This window comes from Clarias gariepinus, chromosome 2 (genome assembly GCF_024256425.1).
Source record: "Clarias gariepinus isolate MV-2021 ecotype Netherlands chromosome 2, CGAR_prim_01v2, whole genome shotgun sequence".
NCBI lineage: Eukaryota > Metazoa > Chordata > Actinopteri > Siluriformes > Clariidae > Clarias > Clarias gariepinus.
The window spans coordinates 5,188,503-5,200,330 of NC_071101.1; the positions used below are offsets into that span (position 1 = coordinate 5,188,503).

The 11,828-nt window shown below is 41.0% G+C and overlaps 2 protein-coding genes across 2 annotated transcripts; both read left to right on the top strand.

The window, feature by feature from the left end:
- The first annotated feature begins 329 nt into the window (after positions 1 to 329).
- On the top strand, positions 330 to 8,962 carry LOC128512137 (CD276 antigen homolog). Its single transcript, XM_053485261.1, has 5 exons — positions 330 to 558; positions 8,022 to 8,094; positions 8,190 to 8,546; positions 8,684 to 8,731; positions 8,880 to 8,962. Exons 2-5 carry the CDS (start codon positions 8,046 to 8,048, stop codon positions 8,960 to 8,962), a joined length of 537 nt encoding a protein of 178 aa, XP_053341236.1. The 5' UTR covers positions 330 to 558; positions 8,022 to 8,045.
- On the top strand, positions 1,110 to 3,202 carry LOC128512119 (uncharacterized). The gene is made up of 2 exons (XM_053485241.1): positions 1,110 to 1,686; positions 2,066 to 3,202. Exons 1-2 carry the CDS (start codon positions 1,110 to 1,112, stop codon positions 3,190 to 3,192), a joined length of 1,704 nt encoding a protein of 567 aa, XP_053341216.1. The 3' UTR covers positions 3,193 to 3,202.
- Positions 8,963 to 11,828: the final 2,866 nt, after the last annotated feature.

The following is an 11,828-nucleotide window of genomic DNA, read 5'->3' on the forward strand; positions in this document are numbered from 1 at the left end:
GAAATATATTTTGCTTATGTAAATGACTTGTTTTTTTTCTCCCTTTTTTATGTGTGTGTGTATATATATATATATATATATATATATATATATATATATATATATAATTATTTTTTTTTTTTTGTCTAAACATAAGTGTAATATTTGCTGTGTAAAGTTTTACAGTTCAGTTACACTCATTCATCACCAAGGACAATTTGAAACGCTTACCCTGTATTATTTGCTCCTGAAAGTTGAAAAAGATCTTACTGTTTTGTTTGGGTGATTAAAGCAAATGTTCTCAAATGTTACGTGCGGCTGTAGTGCACGTATGTGCGCGTGCGTGGCTGCTGGTGCTGCTCTCTCTCTCCCTGCCTTTCTCTCTCTCTCTCGCTCTCCCTGCTGCAGGAGGTCCCGCCTTGATTGAGCGTGCTGTGACGTGCGACGGGATTGGCTGGCCGTGGAGAAACCCGTCCTTTTAAGCTGGCCGGTGAAACCCGGAAGCGCGCGTTGTTGAGATTTGGAGATGTGTGTTGTGTTGACTATTGTATGCAAACTGTTGGGTCGCGCCGGTATTTTGTGAGTTGGGATAAGTGTTGGTTGTCTTTGTTTCTGTCTTTATCTTGTTGTGTTGTTGTAAATATTGTAAATAGTTTTCGGTTTGTTTGTATATACTTTTTTTTCTCTTCGGAAGCAGTAGGGGTTGGGTGCCATTTTCTTTAAACCCATTTTCTCCTGTTTTTGTGTTTAGTTAGGGAGTTAGGTTAGTCTAATGTATTTTGTTTAAAGATTTCTTTTGGTAGGTTAGTTAGCTTGCGGGAGGAGATAGGGGGAAGTTTTTGTTTATTGTTTTGGACTTGGCCCAACCCTGAAGCCAAGAGCTTCCTGTGTGTGTGTGTGCGCGCGCGTGTAAAAAGAAAGATAAAAGACCACGCACACTATCCTGTTTGTAAAGGATTTCTCTTTTTATTTTATCTTTTGTTGCGGCCCTGAACCCTAGACTAAGGGGTCGTAACAAGTGGGGGCTCGTCCGTTGCCCGGGCGTAACAAGTGGGGACTGTCCATTTCCAAGCATACTCAGCTTTGGTTTGTTTGGCTGCCTTCTTAGGTTGGACAGTAGTCGTAAAACAATGGCATTTAATTTGATAGCCTTCACGCTAGCTCCTACCTTGGAGGAATTTGACCGGTGCGAATCACCCACAATAACACCAATTGACAGATCAGAACAACTTTTGGTTCTAAAAACGAGGGAGGTAGAGCTGGAAATAAAACGAGAGGAAACGGAGACTCAAAGACTTCGGTTGTGGGAGCTGGAGCTTGAGATGGAGCGGGAACATTTTCTGCGAGATTTCAGCCGGTTACACCGGGCTGAGAGCGCGCCGGAGAGTTCCCCTGCCTCTCCATCATTCGCTCAGTTACCTGCAGCGGCTGCGCCGGGTTCTTCTTCTCTCGTTTCTGCCCCAGTTACTACCTCCCCACCCCAGTTTGATGTAAGCAAGCATATTGTTTTAGTACCTCCTTTTAGAGAGACCGAAGTGGATAGCTATTTTATAGCTTTTGAGCGAGTGGCGGCTACGTTACAGTGGCCGAGAGCAATGTGGGCTCTCTTGTTACAGTGTAAGCTGACTGGTAAAGCGCAGGATGTGTGCTCTGCGTTGCCTATTGAGCAAAGTTTGGATTACGACACGGTCAAACAGACGGTCCTACGTGCCTATAAGTTAATGCTTGAGGCTTATAGACAAAAATTTAGGTCCCATAGGAAGGCGGATAGACAAACCTTTGTTGAATTTGCCCGTGAGAAGCAAACATTACTTGAAAAGTGGTGTGCTGCAACGAAAACTACCACCTTTGAGGCTCTTAAAGAGTTAATCTTCTTGGAGGATTTTAAAAATTGTGTTGTTAAATGTTGTATTGCACCTGAATGAGCAAAAAGTCACTTCTTTGTCAGCAGCCGCTGTTTTGGCTGATGAGTTTGTGTTGACACACCGTACTGTATTCTCTCCTGTTATAAGAACGGATAAATTCGCTGCCCGTAGGTTTGAAGGGCAGGTGAAACCTGCTAAACTTTCATGATCTGCTAAACTTTCATCTGTCCTCATCCTCCTGGACCTGTCAGCTGCATTTGACACCGTGAACCACAAGATTCTATTATCTATTCTTACAAGCCTTGGAATTTGTGGAACAGCGTGGCAATGGTTTGCTTCTTACCTTAAAGATAGGTCATATGAGGTAACATGGAGGGGATCTACATCTGCCCCACGTAGACTCTCTACTGGTGTCCCGCAGGGCTCAGTACTTGGTCCTCTTCTGTTCTCCCTCTATACCCGGTCTCTTGGTAAGGTCATATCATCGCATGGATTCTCATACCACTGTTATGCAGACGACACACAACTTGTCCTCTCCTTTCCTCCCTCTGACACTCAGGTTTCCACCCGGATCTCAGCATGTCTGGCAGACATCTCATTTTGGATGGCTGCTCATCAGCTGAAGCTCAATCTCAGTAAAACCGAACTGTTGTTTATCCCTTGTGACTCATCTCCAGGTCAAGACCTTGTGATATCCATGGACAACAACCAAATCACTCCCTCAACCACCGCCCGCAATCTTGGGGTAACCGTGGACAATCATCTGTCATTTTCCCCACACATCGCTAACCTTACTCGCTCTTGTCGATTTCTTCTTTACAATATCAGAAGAATTCGCCCATTTCTTTCTTCACAGGCTACTCAGGTGCTTGTTCAGTCCCTTGTTATTTCAAGACTGGACTACTGCAACTCACTCCTGGCAGGCCTGCCTCTGTCCACGATTCGTCCTCTGCAACTGATCCAGAATGCAGCAGCACGACTCGTTTTTAACCTTCCCAAGTTCTCCCACACCACCCCACTCCTCCGCTCCCTGCACTGGCTTCCTGTAGCTGCCCGCATCAAATTCAAAACACTGATGCTTGCCTACAAAGCCAAAAATGGCCCAGCACCCACTTACCTCTCTGCGCTAATTACACCACGCACTGCACCACGTTGCCTCCGATCCTCCAGCACTGCTCGCCTCATCCCACCATCTCTCAGGGATCGAGGGCGGCATTCATCCAGGCTCTTTTCTGTTCTGGCACCTAGATGGTGGAATGAACTTCCTCTAGATGTCCGTACATCAGAGACTTTGACTATCTTTAAACGACGACTCAAGACTCATCTGTTTCTCCAGTACTTGGACTAACCCCCCTCCCCCCCCCCCCCCCAAAAAAAAAAAAAAAAAAAAAAACTCAGTTGTGTTGGACTAATGGTACTTAGTTATTAACTTAGTTAACCCAGTGTAAGTATGTATCCAATGTTGTAAACATTAAAGCACTTTTTGTAAGTCGCTCTGGATAAGAGCGTCTGCCAAATGCCTAAATGTAAATGTAAATGTAAACCTTCAGCAGGCAGTGTGAAACCTGCAAGAGGGGGTGTAGAAGTTCTCAAAATCGCTCAGGAGGAGGTAGGGTCTGTTTTTATTGTTTAGCTCCTGATCATCTGATTTCAGACTGTGAGGCCTGGAAGAAGAAAAATACATCAGTAAAGTCAAAGTCTGTGGTTTTTATTAAGAAACAAACGAATCAGATTTTACCTGAACAAACGGTGGCAGCGTATAAGCCTTTTATGTTACAGGGGTGAGTGGCAGACAGCCCTGAAGGCGTGCGCAAAGCAGTGTCCATCCTGCGAGATACAGGTGCAGCGCAGACGCTAATGCTAGCTGGTACACTTCCACTGTCTCAGACAACCTATACGGGCACTGATGTTATTTTACGTGGGATCGGAGCAGTCTGTATCACAGTCCCACTTCATCATGTACATCTTGAGACAGATATAGTGACTGGTGTAGTATCTATTTGTATTTGTACCGAACTCCCTGTTGAAGGATTTCAGTTAATTTTAGGAAACAATCTGGCAGGTGTTGTTGTTTTCCCTCGCAAAATTGTAACAGAAAAACCAGTGACTGATAATGATGATTTTGGTTCCAACTTGCCTACAGTATGTTCATCATGTGCAAAGGCAGGTCACCAGCTTATACTCATGTGTTTATACTTTATGTGTTTATGTTTAGGCATGATTGGGTATATTTTCTCCGTGGTATGTGCTTTAACGGACTGGTGGAGTACGTCCAAAATTTTTGCTTGGAGCGGAAAATGTTTTGGCGGACGCACGGTCGAGAGCGTAAAGGTTTTTAGTCAAAATAAGATTTTGACTTTTATGGGTGGGGGTGTTACGTGCGGCTGTAGTGCACGTATGTGCGCGTGCGTGGCTGCTGGTGCTGCTCTCTCTCTCCCTGCCTTTCTCTCTCTCCCTCGCTCTCCCTGCTGCAGGAGGTCCCGCCCTGATTGAGCGTGCCGTGACGTGCGACGGGATTGGCTGGCCGTGGAGAAACCCGTCTTTTTAAGCTGGCCGGTGAAACCCGGAAGCGCGCGTTGTTGGATTTGGAGATGTGTGTTGTGTTGGCTATTGATTGTAAAACTGTTGGGTCGCGCCGGTATTTTGTGAGTTGGGATAAGTGTTGGTTTTCTTTGTTTCCATCTTTGTTGTCTTTTGTTGTAAATATTGTAAATAGTTTTTTTGTTGGTTTGTATATCCTTTTTTTTTCTCTTCGGAAGCAGTAGGGGTTGGGTGCCATTTTCTTTGAAACCCGTTTTCTCCTGTTTTTTTTTTTTTGTGTTAGTAAGGGAGGTAGGTTAGCACACTAAAAAAGACCACGCACACTATCCTGTTTGTAAAGGATTTCTTTTTTTATTTTAATTTTTGTTGCGGCCCTGAACCCTAGACTAAGGGGTCGTAACATCAAAATATATCACAATGATCGTGTTCTGAAACAATGATTAAGTGGAATGAAAACATTTGCAAATACAATGAAATCATGACAACAGATTTGAAAGAATGACTAATGGTGTTACAAATGTGATCAAATGTGAGTTTTGTACTAAGAGATTTGAAAATGCACACTTTACTTATGAAAATAGTACCAAACAATAATAATTTAAAAAAAAAATAGTGGGCTGTACCAACCTGGCAGCCTCAGCCATGGTAGAGCCTCTGTTAGCCACCTGGTCAACAATGATGGCCCGGACTTCATTAGAGATGATGGTGCGTTTTCTTCTGCCTACATTTCTCTGAAGACCACCTCTATGTCGAGGAGCACCACCACCTCTTTAACCTTGTCTATGCCCACCTCTCTGTCTAGGAGCACAACCACCTCTTCGATGAAGGTTTCCTCTCCCTACAAGTCTATCCTGCTCCATATTTGAACAGTGCAAAGTCTCAAACACAGTTCTACTTATATGGTAACTAATTGTTATCATCAGGGGGAAACAATGAGCAATTACTATAGACTGAAAGCTCTTGCAGCAATTTGTAACTTACAAATGACCAGACAACAATCAGTCAAGTTGAAAATCCATGGACATAATGAAGATCAGTTGAATTAAATGACAGACAAAAGTATTAAACTGAATAAGAGATGCAAATCAAAAGTTTGATAGTGATAACATTATGGAAGGCAGTTACTGTGAACGAAACATTTATTTAGATGAAACACTTATTTTGTGTAGTGAAAAGGATATTTTGTGATTGTGTATTGTACTAACAATTGAAAATATGCTGAAATGTTTGAAAAAGGTGCACTTTAGATGATCTGTTGTAATATAAGTACTAAGAGTTTTGAAAATTTACCAATTGCTTGTGAAAGCTGCGACAAACCAGGAAAAAAAAAAAATGTAAAAGCCACAAAATCTCTATCTTCCATTCAAACCTCACCACAATCGGCAAGACCAAAAAGCTGTCCAGGCAAGTTAGGAACAAGATTTTAAACCTGCACAAGGCTGGAATGGGCTACAAGACCATCAGCTAGAAGCTTGGTGAGAAGGAGACAACTGCTGGAGTGATTACTTACAAATGAAAAAAAATACAAAGTAACCCTTAATGGCCCTATATGCAAGATTTCACCTCATGGAGTAAGAATAATCATGAGAAAAATGAGGGACCAGCCCAGGACCACATGGGAGGAGCTTGCGAATGATCTCAAGGCAGTTGGGAGCACAGACACCAAATAAACCATTGGTAACACAATACGCCTGCATGGATTGAAATTCTTCAGCACAGCAAGGCTTCCCCTCCTCAAGAAGACACATGTACAGACCCGTCTGAGGTTTGCCAATGAACAGAAAAAGATTGGCATAAACTGCTGTGGCTAGAGGAGACCAAAATTGAGCTCTTTGTCATCAACTGGACTTGCTGTTTTCGGAGGAAGAAAAATGCTGACTATGACACTAAGAACACCACAGTCCCTATCGTCAAGCACAGAGGTGGAAACATTATGTTTTGGGGCGGTTTCTCTGCTAAAGCTACAGATTGACTTTGCGGCACTGAGGGGCCAATGCATGAGGCCATGTGTTGTAAAATTTTGGATGAGAACCTCCTGAAGATGGGTTGTGGATGGGTCTTCCAGCATGAAAATGACCCCAAACATACTGCCAAGGCCACTAAGGAGTGGCTCAAGAATAAGCACATTAAGTTCATGGAGTGGTCTTCAGACCTTAATCTAATTGAAAATTCATGATGAGATGTGTACATTTCTGTTTTATACTGTATAATTAAATAATGAGCAGAGGACAAAGTGGTGGAAGCTGAGAAAGGAAGAATGTTGTGTTGTCTTCAGGGAGGAGTTGAGACAGGCTATGGGTGATCAGAAGATGCTTTCAGTTGACTGGACAACTACAGCCAATGTGATCAGGGAGACAGGTAGGAGGGTACTTGGTGTATCATCAGGTAAGGGAAAGTGGACAAGGAGACTTGGTGGTGGAATGAGGAAGTCCAGGAGTGTATACAGGGAAAGAGGCTAGCTAAGAAGAAGTGGGACACTGAGAGGACAGGGCAGAGGTGAGCATTTGTGAGCAGCAATATGGTTTCATGCCTAGAAAGAGTACATCAGATGCAGTATTTGCTTTGAGGATGCTAGTGGAGAAGTACAGACAAGGTAATAAAGAGTTGCATTGTGTCTTTGTACATTTAGAGAAAGCGTACGACAGGGTGCCAGGGGGCTGTGGTGGTGTTTGAGGAAGTCTGGAGTGGCAGAGAAGTATGTTAGAGTAGTGCAGGACATGTTTGAGAGCGCTAAGACAGTGGTAAGATGGGCTGTAGGTGTGACAGAAGAGTTCAAGGTGGAGGTGGGTCTGTATCAAGGATCGGCTCTGAGCCCCTTTTTGTTTGCTCTGGTGATGGACAGGATGACAGATGAGGTAAGACAGGAGTCTCCATGGACTATGATGTTTGCAGATGACATTGTGCTTTGTAGTGAGAGCAGGAACAGGTGGAGAAAAAATTGGAGAGTTGGAGGTATGCTCTGGAAAGCAGAGGAATGAAGGTTAGCCGCAGCAAGACGGAATACATGTGTGTGAATGAGAAGGACCCAACAGGAACGGTGAGGCTACAGGGAGCAGAGATAAAGAAGGTGCAGGACTTTAAGTACTTAGGGTCAATGGTCTAGAGCAATGGAGAGTGTTCAAAGTAGGTGAAGAGGCGGGTACAGACAGGTTGGAATGGGTGGAGAAAAGTGTCAGGTGTGTTGTGCGATAAAAGAGTATCAGCGAGAATGAAAGGAAAGGTGTACAGGACAGTGGTGAGACCAGCAATGCTCTACGGCTTAGAGACAGTGGAAAAGACAGGAAGCAGGGCTAGAGGTAGCAGAGCTGAAGATGTTGAGGTCCTCTTTGGGAGTGACAAGGATGGATAGGATCAAGAATGAGTTCATCAAAGGGGCAACCCTGGATGGATACAGTGAGAGAGGACATGAAGTTAGTTGGTGTGAGAGAAGAGGATGCAGAGGATAGGGTTAGATGGAGGCAGATGATTCGCTGTGGCGACCCCTGAAAGGGAACATCCGAAAGACAAAGAAGAAGAATTAAATAATCTTTACAGTTTAAAAATAAATTATTTCAAGAAGCATTCTAATTAATATAAGTATATATTTTAATATATCTTTATTTTTTCACACCTGCCCCTGTTTGCTGTTTGTTATAGTAAATCTCTTCACACTGAGGAACCATGACAAAGTTTTCTTACATCTACCTTGTGTGGATCAGCGTCTGTGTGGGTATGTCACCTATTTATTTTTTAATAAAATAAATTAAACATGAGATTTTTGATAATAAGTGCACTGTCAGACAGACCTTAATTTTCCCATTTCAGACCTCCTCTCTGCAGAACCTGAGATCAGTGTATCTGGCCCAGTGGGTTCTACAGCTGTCCTGCCGTGTCAACTGACAAGTGTAGACACTGAGAGACTGTATATTAGATGGAACACTGAATCTGAGATTGTGTTTGAGCGACTGAATGAGAGGTCGTATCAGGGTGAGGGATATGAGGGTCGTGTGGACGTTCCTGTGGAGGAGCTGCGTAAGGGGAACTGTTCACTGGTGTTACACAATCTGACCCTCACTGATACAGGAGTCTACACCAGCTACCAGACAGTGAGACACACCAAGAGATCTGTCCGTGTTAGGAGAGGAACAGTCCTGATCAACAGTGTTAAACTCTCCGTCTATGGTGAGTGAGTTAGTGTCAGTAGAACACACACTGAGCGTTACACACACCAGAGAACAAAGCTGGAAATAACTAATGATTATAAAAGTGTAAATCTTACTGTGTTATGATGCAGTAATGTGTGTTTTCTTTCCTTTTAGTTCCCCCTCTTAAAGAAACAGACGTTGGTATTTCAGCAGCTCCCACAGGTGAGTCAGTATCTACCTTCCCCTTATTTTCATCACTAATCAATAATTAACAGTCTGTTCCAGAACGTTAGAGGTGTAAGTAGGACTGATTTTTAAAATCCCACTTTAGTAATTACACCCATTTTTACCCAGTCCCTCATTTTCACAGGCTCAAAAGTAATGGGACACCTGAGTGATGCGCAGTGTAAAGGCCAGTTGTGGCTGTTCCTCAGTTATCTCATGACAGATTAAGGAGATAAAAGGTGTGGAGTTGATTGAGAGTGTTGAATGTGTATTTGGTAGATGTTGATGAGACTCTCAGTACACAGTGTAAAGAGGTGCTGATGCAGGTGAAGGAGCTCATCATTAGGATGTGCCTAGTACACAAGTCACTTTAAATATGTCACTTTCAGGCATATTTGCACACACCCTGGACATCCTGTTACCCTGATGCACATAGTCACCTTAAATATGTGAATCATGATACTTTCAGGCATATTTGCACACCCTCTGGACATTCACATATATTCAAATTCATTCCCAAAAAATAAAAAAAATTCTATATTTCTATATTGTTCAGCTGTTTTTCTTATTTTTCTATATTTTTTTCATATATTTTTTATATTGTATATTTTGTAGGGTGGCTCAGAAGGGCAAATCATCTTTCCCGTATACGTGTTCTTGTTTCCCCTTGTAAATGTGTTTTATTTTGCCTGGACAATGTGCATAAAAAACATTTAACCCTGGCTTCTGAGTGTTCATTTTGTCCGTGTTGGCCTCAAAATCCCATAGCGCCTTGCGCATTAGCTTTAGCGTTTAGCTTGCAACTTAAACAAGAAAGTTAGTTCTTGCACACGGGAGAGATGCTTTGCCTTTCTGGAGCATGTTTTTTTTTCCCCCTGTGGTGTATTATTTCTTCCCTTGTGATTGTATTCTTTTTTCCCTTGTGATTGTGAATGTGTGCTTTTTCCTGTGTAAGTATATAATTTTTCTCTTGAAAATGTGTACTTATTTCCGTGTACATATATAATTTTTCCCATGTAAATGTATTATTTTCCCCGTGTAAGTATATTATTTTCTACTTGTAAATGTGTGCTTTTTGCCATGTAAGTATATTATTTTTCTTTTGTGAATGTATTATTTTTCCCTTGTGGTCTGTTTTTTTCCTTACAATGTGTATGACGTTTCCCTTGTGAGTGAGTGTTTTTTCTGTGTTTTCCCCCTATCATTAAAAAATTTAAACACTTGCATGATATTAATTTTTTTTTTTTTTTATAAACTGTATTTCAAATGACACACTCATTGTTTACATGTCTATTTTAATTATTTGGCAATTTATGATACTCTTATTCTTGAACATTCCATTCACAGTACGTACATAGATATAAGTTGCTACTATTCATAAACCTACATGTTTTTAAATAGTTGGTGTTTTTATGTAACCCATTGCATTAAGCTATTAAACATGACACCCTGGTTATGTTAACAGATCACACTTGAAGCATTCAGCTTGTAAATTTATCCCAGATTTCAGCTCATCTTTCCCATGAAACCTAAGGTTAGGTGAGATGGCTGGCAAATCAAGCAACTAAATGGTCAGCAAAATAGTTGGTGGTAAAGTTTGATCTTAGGGGGCTTACACTCCTTTTGGAAGGTGTAGATGATCATCTTCTGGACAACTTGTTAGGTCAGCAGTCTTCCCTATGATTAAAGTGAAATATTCTAATATTTTGACATACTAGATTTTAGATTTTCATGGAGGTGTAAACATCATGGAGGTGTAATCATTTAAATAAAAAACAAAAAGTTTTACTTTTTAAATAACAAAAATAAATTTTTGGAAATGCACTATAAGTAAATGTATGCAGAGGTGTTTGTTTTACAGTTGAAGGAGTCCTTCGCGGTAAAATGTTTAAGAACCTCTGTTTTAACTGCTGAACATATGGGATTAATGTATTCATAAATATTATGGAATATGTTGTTCGAACTGAAACAGAGATGTCACTAATATCTCCAAGGCAGCATGCTTTAGTTAGCAGAAAAACATTAATGATGCTAAAATCACATACTGTATATAAGCCTGTACCCTCACACAGAGTGGAGTAACATTTCAATTCAATTCAATTCAATTTTATTTATATAGCGCTTTTAACAATGGTCATTGTCCCAAAGCAGCTTCACAAAAAAAAAATTTAAGATTTTTTTTTTTTTTTTTTTAACATCTGATTCTATTCAGTGATTCTATTCAGTGTCATTTGCAGCAATGCTTTACATGCACTTTAACTGTTTTGCTAAATAATAAGCAAACTAGAAATAAATACTCAACTATAAAGTACATTAAAGACTGTATTTCAAATTAATAAAATACATGTATGTATTGGTGATGCAAGAAGGCAGAGCATCAAGGGTCACATCAATGTTTAATGGTCTAAATGAGATGCTATTCCCTTTAATCACTGCCATTTACACTCGGCTCGGCATTTCCCCCAAACACTCCAATAGTATTAACACTGCTACAAAGTTGTCATTTATGCCTAAAACAGTAACACTTGATTAATTTTATATATTAAACATTACCTGGTAAGTGTGTGCAGTTGAAAATTTAGTGAAAATGATAACTTTATCACGCTATAATTCACTGTATATTCCATCATGTTGAGTCCTGGAGCTCAGTTGCATTTTGACCCCACTCCCATAGTCCTTTGCGCAATAGCTTTAGCTTTTAGCTTGCAAAATACGGGAGAAAGACAGTAGTAATGGGAAGTTCGAATCATTTTAGTGACTCGGCTCTTTGAATCTCGTTTATCAAAATTAACGAATCTTTTTTTGAGTCATTTCATTCTTTTTATCAGAATGATTGTCCTTTTAATTAAAATGTTGCGTTTTCAATGAAAATACCCCCAATACGTCTACATACACAAATTTTAGCTATAGTTCCAGTAAGGAAAATATTACAATACAGCTAAGGACATATTATAATAAACAGAATGAGTAGTTCACCTCTTATATCTTCCAGTCCGAGTCGTTCGTTCTTTTGAATCTATTGCACTGTATAGCGTCTATGGGAGTCACATGACAAAAGAATGAACGACTCGAGACTTGAAGACTTATTGCTGAG

Excerpts from the sequence above, each read along its gene's own strand:
- LOC128512119 (XM_053485241.1), top strand. The coding sequence starts at position 1,110 with ATGGCATTTAATTTGATAGCCTTCACGCTAGCTCCTACCTTGGAGGAA. Across the intron at positions 1,687-2,065 it reads GGTCAAACAGACGGTCCTAC|CATCTGTCCTCATCCTCCTG; the intron begins GTGCCTATAAGT and ends CTGCTAAACTTT.
- LOC128512137 (XM_053485261.1), top strand. The coding sequence starts at position 8,046 with ATGACAAAGTTTTCTTACATCTACCTTGTGTGGATCAGCGTCTGTGTG. Across the intron at positions 8,095-8,189 it reads GTGGATCAGCGTCTGTGTGG|ACCTCCTCTCTGCAGAACCT; the intron begins GTATGTCACCTA and ends TTCCCATTTCAG. Across the intron at positions 8,547-8,683 it reads TGTTAAACTCTCCGTCTATG|TTCCCCCTCTTAAAGAAACA; the intron begins GTGAGTGAGTTA and ends CTTTCCTTTTAG.